Here is a 15,169-nt window from a genome sequence, read left to right as displayed (position 1 = left end):
GATACAGCTTGGGTTGGTGGTAAAATACTAAAGAATTTAAATTTGTTGAATATAGGTATTTTTAAGGTTTGCCTTTCTTTTAAAGTGGATTTGCCCCCAAGCTGAGCGGAATCTAAAAATCAGGCTGAAAAGATGGATCTATGCCTGGAAATCCCTGTTCTGTGACCCCAAACTTGCCTTTTAGTTAATAATTACAGCCACTTTGGCAAGAGCCCACTGCTGCTTTGGAACTGGCCTTGCAGCCTTGATTGCAGAACAGCTCTTTGTGCCACTCATGTTACCTCTAATGTGGCTGTCAGATCAAGATTAATGAAGCATCATTTATTGGGAACAGTCGATAAAGACCTGGGGGACTACTATCAAATAGCATTTAGTTAGCGTTTACAGGAAGGTAGTGCTGAGCAGGGCATAGCACTAAGCCCTTTCTCTCTTCACATCCCAACTCTTCCAACAAAATAAGAATTCCTAGAAGTGGCTGGCCTGAGCTGGTTTTAAAAGTGCCCCACTGTAATCCCATTTCCATTATCTCTTCTCACTGGGATCGCACTTTGTATCTCATTCTTGAAGGAAGCACAAAAAGCATCTCCCAAACATTGTCTCAGGGATAGACGAAGTGCTCTAATCTGGATTCCAGAAACCTTCTTGCATAAATTTTATTGTATGACTGCTGTTTTCCATCTTAACTGATGTCCTCACTTTCAGTCTGCAGGAAATAACCTCTCGTCATTCACAGACAATAAGAGTGGGTAACCAGATGGGCTGGTTAACCCTGAAATGTGGTAGAAAGTCTGACCCAACAAGTCTTGGAAAAATCTGAAAGAGAAGGTTGATTTTTCCATAACCTCTTAAGCAAAAAACAAACACTGAGCCTTCTCTTCAAAATGCTACGTCTAGTCCAGACCAGATAATACAAAGAAGATCCTCTCTTGTCAGGACCCTGGCATCCCCTTCCTCTAATTGGGTGTTCTAACTCTCTTCCCTGGCCCCATTCCCTAGAGGTCACTGAAGGACGGAGGAGGAAGATGAGCACTGAGGTGCGGCGGGGTTACTGTGCTCTGTTATTCCACATCTTATTAGAAGAGATACGGAGCTTGAGGTGGAATGACCTGTGTTCCGGGAGCTCAGTCCCCACACCAGTCAACTAGTGGCTCTAGTTTCAACATCTAGAGCCACCTGAACGCTTCCTGCAGGCTCAGGCTCGCTGTACTCTCGGGAACAAATCTCACCCCTTAACAGGGACTTAGGCAATGTGTCTGTAGCTGGACCCACTTAGTTTCAGCATCAGGATCTCCTTTGTAATGAAGATGATATTCCTTTTTAAGTATCTTAATCTCAGGTTTATTTCAATGGGACAGATTTTCTATCCAGTCTCCTAGAACGGAACTTCTCTGGCCCTGATACCTACAGTTCCTGGAGCTGGGCAGCTACTACCTTTTATTCCTCGGGGACCCTCTTTCCTCTGTGGCCTGCATCAGTCTCATCGGATGTTGTGCTCTGCCTCTTACTGGAAGAGCTACTGAGTGCACTGGCTGGGCTTCACTGGTACCAGCCACTTTCTTATCTGGACTTTATTGTTTAACACAGTTTCATCTTGGCTGCACAATTTAGTCACAAGCAGAACATTTAAACATCTTGATGTCCAGGTTGCACTCCAAACTAATTAAATCAGAATATCTGGGGTGGTACCAGGGATCAGGATTATTTTTTAAAGCTCCCCAGCTTCTCAGCCAAGTTGAGAATCACTTACTACTAGCAGCTATCCAATCCCATTTCCCAGCCCCAAGTGTCTAATCTCTGGATTGAGGCTGTTGTACAACCTCATACCTACTTCTCATACATCCCTTTGCCTTGGCTCTTGACCACTCACCACTGAGCATCTTGGATTCCAGACCTCCATTCTGTTTGGATAGATGACAATATGAAGATGCATAACTTCGGCCCCTAGCTTCTCACTTCACTTGGCACCTGGTACTCCTGCCTAAGCATCCCCGCCCAATTTCTAACAACACCAGTGAGGTTAGACCGAGGCCTGAAGGAAAACGATGTTCTCCCTTGAAAGTTCTGAAAGTACTTCAACCTGCATAAGTTTGTACAGTGATATAGAAATATTACTTCTCAAATGCTTTTCCAAGACTGTTGCACTTACTTAGAAAGAAAGGGATAGGTAAAGAGCTCAGGAGACTTGGGTTCACTTGTGGTTTTATGTCAAATATTATGTGAGTATAAAATGAGATACTATATATGAAAATGTTTTGGAAAGTTAAAAAATGATATTCAATGAAAATATTCCCGTGTTACTAATTAACTTTAGTTATAAAAGTAACACCGAATTCACTTAACACACATCTGTTGGCTGTTCATGTTGGGCTGGGCACACAGCTGGGTTAGTGCAATCCATTTTAATAGTACCGGACTTATTTACTGAGCATATTTTAATAATCTACTGTTGGAGCAGAAATCTGGTAAATGTCTAGAGTTACCACCTTCTGATTTATCTTCCCTACACATGACAGTTTTATATAATTTTCAAGGTTACATCAAATTTCCATTATGCTTGTTCTACCAGCCCAGTACGCACAAACTCTACATCAAGCATTTGCATAAGTCATCAAATGTGAGACAACTGAAAAATTTTTAAAACTACACATTTAAATAAAACTGTTCAGTTTTAGAAATATTAATTTTTTATTAAAATTTAATTTTAAATATTTAAAATATATAAAATTTTCATTTTTATCTAACATTTAATATAATTTATGACTAAGGGGCATAAGTGATCAGCAATGTGACTTAAAAAATAAGGGCAGCTTGCAATCTTTGTACACCTGGGTAATATTTCACTTATGGAAATTCTTCAGAATGTGCTAAACTGCATAGAATATGACTTGGTAGTATATTTTGTATCTGATTTTCTTTTCAGAACTGGAAAAACGCTAAAAGATTCATAGCAAAATATAAAATAAAAATAAATACTCTACCTGCTACATCAAAGTCCGGAAAATAATCTGGGCAGTGCTGTTGGGCAAGCACTCCAGCCGGTGTATCATCCCAGCAGGACCATCCATCCCAGGTACGGTTGCAGTACAGACCTGGCCATTTAGAAAGAAATTATATTACAGTTGTCAAAAACTGGAGAATCCTCAGCAGCATTTAACAGTGCATAGACAGTTATTCTGGGACTCTCCACTTGGACATGGAAATATTGAAACAATAGTAGCAGCAGCAGCAACAAAATAAAGGTATTAACTTTTCCAAGTACCTAGGAATTTCCTTTTTTTTTTTTTTTTTGTAGGACATTCTCCATTTGTTCCTCAAAAGGCATATTTGTCATCTGTATGGAATCTTTCCTCCAAAATCTTTCCTTTAAAATATCTCCAGAAATGCTATGAAAAAACTCTTGTGAAAGTATATGCAATGTTACCCCTGGATAAAAGGCTTTGGAACATTTGTAGCCTACTAACCATTAACCTTCAAAGTGGTTGCCTTAGGTAGTTCTATTGTTAATCCAAGGGTGATGCACTTGTTCAGGAGATGCATTTGCAGCCAGTTAATGGGCTACATATAAAAACAGTCTTATTACTTTAGAATCACACCATTACTGACTAAAATAATGCTTAGTTTGATCACTTTATGTATTCTTCAACATTGGCTCCAAGTGGTTTCTCACTGCTTTCAAAAATTAAATCTACTCTTGAAGGGGGAAACTTTTAGTACAATTGTAAAAGTATCTACTTTTTCATACACCTTCTTATTGCTACTAGTGTGAGGCTGGGGTCAGATTATGAGGTGTCTTAAATGCCATCCTAAGGAGTTTGGGGGTTTTTTTTTCCTGTAGGCAAGGTGGAACCATTGGGAATGACACGAACAAATCTAGATTTTAGTGAGAATAAGAGCGTTTTTAAGGATAAGATTAACAAAGAGAGACAAACTAGGTGACTATTGTAACAGTCCAGGTAAGAGATATTAAATGTCTAAAATAAGGCACTATTAGTGTATTTAGGAATATTAATGAAATGTAATTAATGGGGTATGGATGTAAAACGGGAAAATACAAGGGTGACTCATAAATATTAATCCTGAGTAAATGGCTCACTGGTGATGTCACATACAGAAGTGAGAATCCAGGAGGGATGAGTTCATGAGTAAGGTAATGGTGGGATTTGAAAATATTGTACTTGTGAAATGGCCCAGTGGAAATGTGTAGTAAATGTATGGGAGATGGACGGAGAGGATTAGGTGAAAGAATAACTGCATTTAAGGTGTTTCATTGCATAGAAGCCTGGTGTAAATTCTCAATTTCAAATAAAGGAATATTTTTTGTTTGAAAAAAATTAAATCTACCCTAAAACATAAAGCTATTCAAAAGAATGAGCTTCAGGCTTTGAAAGCAGTTCTTAAAAAAAAAAAAAAAAAAAAAGTTTTAAATAATGATCGTAGCACAAAAGTTCATCCTCCCAAGATGACTAAGACCAAAGCCAAGGAGACTGCACTCACTCAGTTTCTGAAAATATCAATTTTGTGTTTCTGTTGTTTCACTTAGCTTCAGAGAAAGGGTTTCTTCTTTGGGCAGAGTTACATATAATGCCTTTTCAGGTTCTTAAACACTGAAACCACTGCAGACAGAAGAATATGTGTCTTTCAATTGACTCACATTTTTGTTTGAAGGAAAATGCTAAAAATAGGAACTACAAATTAAAACCTTAACTGTTTGATGGCAAACATGTGTCGTAAATAGAGTATATTCAACTAATTTTCCCCTTAGGAAGCAGTGTTGTCTTAGACTACAGGAGGGTGTAAAAGATCTTGCTGGGTCTTTTCAAGTGCTTTAGGGGTCAGGGGAGAGAATTTAAATGAATGTAGCAATGCCTGGTCATCACATCCTCTCTTTTGTTTTCCCCTGGGCCCTCTGTAGCTAATAGAATATGCTTGGCGCTAAGAATATCTGGGAAGTCACACAGAGCATTCTAGAGAAGGTGATAGATAAACAATGTCTGCCTAGGAGATATCTTTTTCTAATTCCTCTGGGAACTGGGGGTAGAAAAGGAGAAGGATTAGCATGAGTTGCCACCCAATTGGCAGGTAAGGGAAGATACTACCTAATTAACCCAAGCAGGACAGAGTTTTGATAGGCTCTGCCTCAGGCTAATTCTCTGCCCACTATTTTCCAGCTCTCTTCCTGTCATTCTCTACTTCCTCTCCCTCACATAGTCCTGTATTGTTCCTGCTTGCCATGGGTGAATACTGGGCTATTGTAGTAATTTTGTCATAAATGCAGATATTAGCCAAAAAGCAGTCAGGTGAACTTGAGCAAAGAAACGAGGACACATTCACATACATCCTTCTTTTTACCTTCTCCTTGGTAATGGGGGTAACTTTTGCATTCTTGATGTTTGAAACACACACTCACATACGTCCTTCTTTTTACCTTCTCCTTGGTATGGGGGTAACTTTTGCATTCGGTCATAGCATCTGTGCTGTGCCTCCAACAGCCTCTGCTTTCCTAAAAGGTAGAGAAATGGCTCCGGCTCTATTGTTGGAGGGTGGGTGACATCTGAAGTGGCAGGAAGAACTGGAATTGGGCGCTGTATTAGAAAGGGAACTGAGTTACTTATGGGCAGTAGAGATGGGTGAATACATAATGAAACAATCAAAAAGTATGAAAACATTTATTTTTCCTTCTATAAGCAACAATTATGCATGGTCTCCATGTGGAATATTTTTGCTTTATAATTAAAAAGTGTATTTACATTTCATGTATAAATTCTACCTAAAATTTTCCTATTTGCTTTCATTCTATTCACTCTTGAAAATGTATAGCACCCACACAAACTCATGCACCTCTTTACAAGATTGTTTTAATTTTATCAGTGTAAAGTTTAGAAGTAAACAAAGCAAATAACTTGATTTCCAAAATATGAATATTAAATCAACTTTGCTTTGTTTGGAACTCCTAAGAATCACGAATCATGTTATTTAAAGTAGCTATATTAGTGCAATAAATGTTTTAATTGGATTCTTTCAGCTGATTTGTTTGTACTTAGATTGCACACACTGCCAAAAATTTACCCCCTTTATTCCATAGAACAAATAAAATCTGTTCTTCTGAAATAGTCTGCTTTAGGTAATTGGCCTTAATCTCTTTAAATTGGTTTCATCAGCAGATGACCTATACAAAGTATCATTTTCACTGCTGAAAATCAATGTAAATCTTAAATATTTCTCTTAGAGCTTTTGAATTTTCAGTGCAGACTGACATTAGGTTTGTCAGTCTGTTACTTTTCACTACCATCATAGGTCCCATTAATCTAAGTTGTGTGTGTGTGTATGTATCTGAAAAGATGAATGTCTGACAAATTGTCTTAAGTTGTGTTTAGATAGATTTTAATTTCTTATGTGGCTCTGATGTTTTTAGTAGTGCTTGAATCTGATTTTTTTATATCCATGTTCTGTATAGAGTTTTTTGGAGAAGACTTGCAAGCTTCAGCCTGCATTGACTTTTTCTGAAGTTAGAAATTCTCCTTGTTTTCTATTACACCTGTTGACACACTTTTAATTGGCCTTATTTTGTTTAAATTATTCTAAGACTGAAGTGTCCCCAATGTACTGATAGCAGAAATAGTGTTATGTACCTTTCTCTATTCTCCACAGTCTCTAAAATAAACATCTTTATTAAGTTGACCTGTATACCCCAGGATATTCATGGTAGAGCCTCACTGTTTTCCAGTGTATCTCACTGTGTAGACAGGGCATCCTGTCCTATGAGACAGCCTATCACTAAAGGCTAAACTGTACAGAGCACTAAACAATAAAAATTCAGAGTAGAGAGAGAGCATAGGGCAAGAATAGTTGGGAATGACTACAGATACAAGGTAGAATTTGAATTAGACCTTGAGTATATGTACCGTTGCATAGGCAGAGAGGAGAGGGAAGGCTTTGTGGATGGAAGGAAAGGCATGCAGGTAAGTCCAGGGGAAAGAAATGGTATGTGTGAAACGCTGTACTGGAACCATACTGCCTCAAGGGGAGCATATTTGAGGGTAAGATATGAAATCAAGGAAAATCAGATAATACAGGGTCCTGTGAGAACAAATACAAAACGTCTGGGACATGAAAGGCTCAATATATTTTAGCAAATATTTTAAAAACATGATGAAATAAAGCTGTCTTGCAGTTTTTTGATCAGTGAAGGTTGCGAAAGGAGAATGTTAATAAGATTCATGTGGTAGGCATCAGATGTCCACAGATTAGTGCTGGGGAGGCCAGCCAGGCAGCTGAAGGCATGGAATAGATCACCTTAAGATGGAACAAGAAAGAGCAACTCAGCACTTTCTCAAATAATAAAAGCACCGAGGTATATTTGAATATAAGGAATGGAGAACAGTAAGAGTCAAATAGCCCAGATATTTTAGCCTATATGACTAGAAAAGAAAATGGTAGCGTCCTGAGAAAGAGAAGACATTAAGAAAGGAAAACCTTACTCGGGGGAGAAGGTAAGTTCTCTTTTGGACTAGATTTGGAGGTGCCAACAAGTCACCTGAGTAGAAATCACTTGCAAACAGAAGAGGGTGAATACTTATTGTTATAATATTACTGTTATAACTGTAGATGAATACTTATTGTGAATATATTTGACACTACTCTAAGTGTTAGGATTATTTCTAATTTTAATGCCTCTAGAATTTGTGACAGAAGAAATTAATGAACCGACAAAGATTATTAAAGGTGTACAAATCCTTTACCAATGTAGCTGAACAACATTATGTTGTAATATGACCCCTTTCCCACTGGTTTTAAGATCAGTTAGCCAGCAAATAGTCATTGAACTTGATGAGCCAAGTATTGAGCTAGATGCTGAGGATACGGTGCTGAGTAAAACAAGCACAGATCCTGCCCTCGTGGAACTTACAGTCCAGCAAGAAAGACCAACACTATAAATATTTCCAGACACCAGAAACTGTGAAAGGTAAAGAATTATTATCATTAAATGCTCAGATATTCCATTAGGAATTGAGAGATGGTTTGGGAGTAAGGAAAAGTATTTTGAAGAGATTTCATGTAAAAGCTTCTTTTTGGATTTTATTAACCTACATTTGTATGAATGTGTGTTTTAATAATTTGACTAAAGATCATGTAACCACGATCTTTAATTGATTACAGTGTCCTCACAATAAGATACAAATGATTGGTTCAGCTTATGCATCTACTTGATTCTTTGTGGCTCTATTCTTAGAATCTTGAGTTGATAGGAAAATCATCATTTGATATTATTTCTGGGTCATTTTCCCACCACCTTCAAATCAAATTAGAAGATGTAATATGATGTTATATATAAATCTTTTCTGTCACTTATTAGATATTTTAGACATTAGGAACTACTTTGCTTAAGTTTGACATTCTTTCCAGAAGTAACATTCTGAATTCTACTTTTAAATGGACTAAGCAACCAATTAAATGTTCCTGTGTTAGTTGGAAATTCATGGAGCCCATGGGGAGGCAGTATGTGCAAGAATAGCCAAGTGGAAACCCTATACTTGTATTTTCAATGACAACGTTATTTGGTTTAATGCAGTTTTAACACCAGTAATAGCGGAGATATGACCATCTGAAAAAGTAGGTGTAGTTCATGTAGATGACAGTCGCATCGATCTTATCATTCCTTCAATGTTGAAACAAAACTCCAGTGAACTTCCTGTAACCTGGTCCAGCAGAGATTGTTTCAACACTGAGGGAATGAGAAAGCAGAACTTCTGTCCTTAGAAGAGCCACAATAATCTGAGGCCGCTCCTGGTCTGGGTCATGTTTGAGCATTGACGGTGCAATTTTTCCAGTGGTAGCTGAATGTTTCAGTGATTTTCTTCGGACAATAAAATATACATTGAGGCATTCTGTTATATATGTATATAACATACAGATATATGTAGATATAAATATATAGCCATTACATCTATATAATTCTGATCATGGAATTACTACTGCTTAAAATAACATGTAAATTTCATAAAGTTCATTGATCATTAACTTTATGCTGATTATTTCTTACAGTTAAAAATTGCTAGTGAGGTGGTATAATTTTCAGCAGTAAAGAGGTAAAATAGAAGCAGTAGTGATTAAACCACCAAGCAATGTGAAAAACAACATTCCACTTATCATAAGTGTTATGTTTATTCTATGTATTTGTGGAATGTAAATATATAATTTTATGCTCACATGCAGATAGAAATGAGACATTAAGGGCATGTTGCTTTTCTGAATAAAGATTGAAATTCAAAGTTTTGCATTCAAGCCATCTTGCATGATTCTTCCAAAATCAAACAAAAACCACCTCTTAATTGTTGTCCTATGTAACAGTTTAGCCGCCGTATATGCGATGTCACTCCTAAAGGCTCCAGTAGATGGCGCCACACATACGACCACCAAGCTGCCACTGACAGCTGTAGTCCGCAGCCGAAACATCACTGTTCTTTCAGTTAATACTTTGAGTGCCTCCCACATGCCAGGCACTGTTCTAGGTTCTGAAGATTCAGCAGTGAACAAAACTGGCAAGGTCCCTGCCCTCATGGAGCTTACATTCTAGAAAGTTTCATCCACACCAATCATGGGGTCCAGAAGTAAAGCAATCTATTTGAATGGCCGTGTGTTTAAGCAATTCCTACTTTGATGTAAGACAATCAGCCTCCTTGTGTGTTACAGGTGGTTTCTAGAAGTACAGAGACAGAACAAGTAGAGAGCTGTTCTGTGTAGAACTTTGAGCAATGGTCCAAATCTACTGAATGTGGGGATCCATGCTACTGGGTTGAGGGGAGACATTCCTATTGATTGCCCCAGACACAACTGCTCTAACAGGACTATGAATCCAGAATCCACAAGCTGATGTAAACAACTGTCCACGTCACCATTCTTAATCATGATAATGTCTATGTTCAGATTATTTGTAGCTTTCAGTTACTCGTACCTTTCAAAATAACAAAGGATAAAATAGAGCTTTGTAAAGTGTTAGCCCTGCTTCTTCCAGGTACGATCAGATGCCTGCCTGGTGTCCTGTGTCCTTTCTACCTGAGCATTATATAAACAAAACTGCCGTGTATTATCATAAACTCAACACAAATAGGGGAATACGGCTAAGTGAACAACAACAACATAAAGTAGGTTCTTCTGAGAAGCATTATGTCTTCATCATTGTTGTCATTGTAATCACTACCATCTTTTTAGCACTCACTAAGTGCCAAGCACTGTTCTAAGCCTATTGTATTACTGCAGGTAGGAAGAGAAAGTGAGTGGGTAGTTTTGGTAAAAGTAGATGAGGCTAATGGAATGCGGTGACACAAACTGATATTTTAAAGGCCATTTGGAAATCAGATAGGTAGAATTCAATAAATATATTGGTAATGGTTAGTAATGTATCTAAGAAGTGACATTTTAAAGTCAATGTCATTTAAAAACTTCCTTTTCTCTAGAGAGCATCAATGTGGAACATAATGAGTATTTTAGAAAACTGGTGTATCGAATTTTTTATGGACAAATCCTCCAAATCCAATAGGTAATCCAAACACAGAAGCAAAATTTATGTTACAGTGAAGAGAGCACAAAGCCATTTAAGTATCCTATGCAATCATGTTTGCTAGTAAGAAAAAAAATGCCCACAAACCATAAGACACCTGTCATGCTCATGCAAATATGAAATTCAGTCTTTGAATTTTAAAATGTATTAGGTAAGAGTTTTGAAAAAAAGTGACCTTTGAAAAAAAGTGACCTACTTTTTTTTTTTTTTTTTTTTTTTTTTTAAAACATACCAAAAGTTATATAGTCTTTGTAAAAAACAAAAAACAAAAAACGGTGACTGGATAATACTCAAACTTTCTTATCTAGTAGTTACTTTATCATTTCTTCTATCTATGTATAGTTATATACTTTATGAAATAAAATTTAAAAATATTTACATATAGTTGATCACATAGGATTTCATTTGAGATGAATAACAATCAGTATGAATAGGATATACCAATATTTCTGCATCTATAGAATATGACATAAGGCTTAGACATTTACAGATGAAATAAAATATTCCAGTAGTTTCTACAATACTCTTGTTTAAGATTTATTTCGAACAGCATGAAGGTACCTACATTTCCAAGTACTGGATTACTTTTAGCAAATTATACTGTACTTTATCTGAAGATTAAAATAATATGACAGTCTTACATAATAAAATAAACTATCCTCATTCAAACAGGTACAGAAGGGCTACATTAGCAATCATTCCCATAAACTTTGACGTATAACATTACAAAATGTAAATTCCCTTAAAATTAAGTTAGCATGTATGAAATGTTAGTAATAGTTTTCCTTGAATAATATTAAGAGGAGATTTGTTAACAAAACATTAAAGAAAATTATAGCTTGGTTTTTGGAGAACAATGTCTACCCTTGCAAATGCCCAATCATAATCATACTACTTCAACGTTCTTAATTAACATAGCTTAAAATAACTTTGTTTCACCTACATTCAGAAAGATGAAGAGGGTCAAGCACCAGCGTGTAAGTGTGAACTTCATTTTGGGTTTTTGAAGACGGTCTTCTAAGACCTAGAAAAATATAAAAGTAACAAAGACATTTAAATTAATACAGCTCTACTATTGACTGTGGCCTTTTCTTCTTGTCTATTTGACTTGAAGATCAATGTCCAAAGTCACCCTAAATACAATCCATGTAAGTACAGTAAGCTTGGGAGGCAAATGCAGCAGCATGTTCCACTGCCCTTCCTCTCAGCCAGGAAGACTGTTGTCTGGTTGTTATCTAAAGTTCTCCCATTAAGAAATTTTGGAGCCCCCTTTACATATCAGGACATAAAAGATTCCGAGAAATCAAGAGCAATCAATGTGGACTTCAATTAACACATGGCATCAAAAGAACTGCTGAAAATTTTCCATGGAAACATCCACAAAAAAGTCACCTCAATGGACATGAACAAATAAAATCTGTGCTTTGTAAAGGATTAATAGCTATGCCTTCCAGGTAATCAAAAGCCAACCTTTATTTAAGTAGTCTTATTTGCAGCCTTAAGTATTTTTCTTTCCTACAAATTCTTCAAGCGTCAAGTTGCTATTAAGAATAAATTTATTCCATAGGAAGGCTTGTTTGTTCCCTAAGAGGTCACCAGTCCTACTCAAGAGCGCAACACTCAGAAACAGGCTGCTTTGTCACAAATAAGTTTTTCGTTACTCTGCAGGTAATTTTACACAAGGAAAAATAAAGGGGTGAAAAAAATTTTAAATATATACATTTCATCAGTGGGATTTGTGTGAAAACTATTTCAACTAGAGGTGAGTGGTTATCATTGCGTCTAACACTCTACTCCTTGTGCCACTTTTAGGTTTTACATATTCTGCTAGGTTTAAGTTAGTAACTACACTGTATGCCTGTTGGGCTGCACCTTGCAGGCCTGCGAGCCTTGAGACCAAAGAAATGGCCTGGAGACAGCGGTGGAAACATCCATGGTTTACTGGAGAGGGTATCTTAAGCAAAAGGTCCTGGAGCAATATCCCACGTTTTACAGCAGATGGTAGGCAGGACATGACAGCAAGCTTTGCAACTTGGGGGAGAAGGAGGCTACCATTTATAAGGGGAATTGACATCAGATTGGCTCAGTTACCAGGGGAACCAGCAGCTGGGGCAGGGAGCAAACACATAGGCAGGTACTATTTAAGCTCTATAATTAAGAGGATTGGAGAGTCACCTGAGAGAAGCAGAGCCTGGTCGAGCAGGGGATGTACAGAGAGCAAGGGAGCAGCCATCTTGAATGGCCTGACGATACACTCCACTCCTACACACCCTGCAGGACCCTTACGATCTTGATCCGCCCCTTTTCCGTGATATCCCTGGGGTCAGGCATACAGAGGCACACTCCAACCAAATACCACACATGCAATACAGACACCAGCGGCTAAAGAGTATCACGAGTCCAAGAGGTGGGCAAACTTTGGAGCCAGGTGCTTGTCAGGTCAATTTTTCATGGAAGTCCAGACGAGGATGACGATGTCCTCTCGCGACAGGGACCCAATCAAACTCACTTCACAGTGAGGCCACCACTGTCACCCAGTCCACAGATTCCCTCCGCTTAGACTAAGGAGGGAAGGGAAGACGTTTAACAGGCACAATACAGGGGAGATCGTGACTATTAAGCAAAATACAAGCAGTAAGAGCACGCCGAGATCACATCGCCCCTGCACGTGGTTTTCGTCCTGGCCTGCAGTACCACACCACCTCTCCATCCTCAGTCCCCACAGCCAGTGCCGAGTACTGGAGAGGCGTGTAGCAACGGACCACAGGGTTAATATGATGGTGCCTTTCTCCAGGAGGAGGCCTGGATTAATTACCTTAGGAGTTTTAGGTGGGGCTGGGTAGAAGACAGGCAAGATCTGTAAATCCCTTTCTAATCCTCTTCCTCACAAGGCAGCAAACCCAAACCACTGGGGACTTACCTGCCAGTCCTAGGGTCATTTATGATGTGTTCCCCTGGGGATAGATCCTATGTCAAGGGCAAAAGCAAGTTATTGTCCTGACCGACCGTTTGGCAGCAGTCGTTAGGTGGTCGACAGTTGAACTTGGATTGTGTTGACTAGTTGCCTCTGGGTTAACAGGGCGTCGGCACTGGGACGATTGCTCCTGGGACATGTCCTCATGTTGGAAGATTTTTCTGTTTCAGTTGCTGAGTAGTCCCTTCATCCTTTCAATTAGCCCGGCAGCACAGGGGCTGTAGGGCAGGGGGAAATGTCAGTGTATGGCATTTGTATCGGCCCATTCCTGAACTTCATGACCAGTAAAGTAGGGTTTTTGTTTTTTTTTTTGGCCGCGTTGGATCTTCATTGCTGCACGCAGGCTTCTCTCTGGTTGAGGCGAGCGGGGGCTACTCTTCGTTGCGGTGCGTGGGCTTCTCATCATAGTGGCTTCTCTTGTTGCGGAGCACGGGCTGTAGGTGCGCAGGCTTCTGTAGTTGTGGCGCACGGGCTTAGTTGCTCCGCGGCATGTGGGATCTTCCCGGACCAGGGCTCAAACCCGTGTCCCTTGCATTGGCAGGCGGATTCTTAACCACTGTGCCACCAGGGAAGCCCCTAAAGTGGGGTTTTTTGCATTACTCTACGACTCCGTAGACCTCGAGTAATGGCTTCCACCTGTTGTAATGCACTGTAGACTGCACACAGCTGTTGTTCCAAGAAACAATACTGTTGCTCTGCCCCCTTCCACAGACTGGACCAGAAGCCAAGGACATTCTGCCGTTGCCACAGGCCCCAGCCAAACCCTCTGGTGAACTGGCCACCTCCAACTGACAAGCCTGTCCCGAGGTAACACCCCTAAAGCCTGTGTCTGTAGTTGTTTAGGGGTGGTGGGTCGGGGGTATGCTCGTCTTACCCGACCAGCTAACATCCAAGTATTTGATAGATAATCCAGGTTCTTACACTTTGTCTGTATTCACCAGCCATCCCCATGCAGTCAGATGAGCCACGAGCACGGGGCTGCTACTTTCACACCGGAAGAAGGCTCTAAGGTTAACAGGATGTCACAAGTATGACGGAAGAGAAAGACATCTCCCATGGCAGTCAGCTGCCACGGAGCCCCACGTGCTAGTGGACGGCCTCCTCAGGATCACCTCTGCAACTTTCCATACCCCAGCCTTATTTTCCGACATCTCGGCGCTCACGGGAGTTTTCTCGGCCTCCTGGTTGGCTCACCAGTTGTTGGGCTGCACTTCGCAGGCCTGCAAGCCTTATAGCTGCCCAGCCTTGGGACCAAAGAGCCTGGAGACAGCAACAGAGACTCAGTGGTTTACTGGACGGGGACTCTTAAGCAAAAGGTCCTGGAGCGACACCCCACTGCTTACAGCAGAGGGTGGGCAGGCAGGCCGTGGCAGCGTCCTTCACTACCGGGTGGGGCGGGGCAGGCAGAGAAAGAAGCTACCATTTATAGGGGAACTGACGTCACGTTGGCTCAGTTACCAGGGAAATCAGCAGCTGGGGCAGGGGGTGAGCACGTAGGCAGTTACTAATTAGGCCCTATAATTAAGGGGATTGGATATTCATGTGAGAGAAGCAGGATTGGTGGAGCAGATGTACAGAGAGCAAGAAAACAACCATCTTGAGTGGCCTGATCGTACAGTGCCTAATATACTTGTCCC

The 15,169-nt window shown here is 39.7% G+C and overlaps 1 protein-coding gene and 1 long non-coding RNA gene across 2 annotated transcripts in view; both read right to left on the bottom strand.

The window, feature by feature from the left end:
* Positions 1–15,169, bottom strand: part of LOC309665606 — a 419,674-nt gene that overhangs the window by 191,034 nt on the left and 213,471 nt on the right. The gene's annotated exons all lie outside the window — the stretch shown is intronic.
* Positions 1–15,169, bottom strand: part of CALCR (calcitonin receptor) — a 138,191-nt gene that overhangs the window by 45,411 nt on the left and 77,611 nt on the right. The window contains exons 2-4 of the mRNA XM_082471932.1: positions 11,502–11,582; positions 5,426–5,582; positions 2,979–3,089 (exon numbers count right to left, since the gene is read on the bottom strand). Of these exons, the coding sequence (XP_082328058.1) occupies positions 2,979–3,089; positions 5,426–5,582; positions 11,502–11,582 (349 nt within the window). The remainder of the gene's footprint in view (positions 1–2,978; positions 3,090–5,425; positions 5,583–11,501; positions 11,583–15,169) is intronic.

This window comes from Balaenoptera physalus (genome assembly GCF_965194825.1).
Source record: "Balaenoptera physalus genome assembly, chromosome: 8".
Classification (NCBI taxonomy): domain Eukaryota; kingdom Metazoa; phylum Chordata; class Mammalia; order Artiodactyla; family Balaenopteridae; genus Balaenoptera; species Balaenoptera physalus.
The sequence above is the reverse complement of the archived record's forward strand: the minus strand, read 5'-3'. Positions and strand labels throughout refer to the sequence as shown.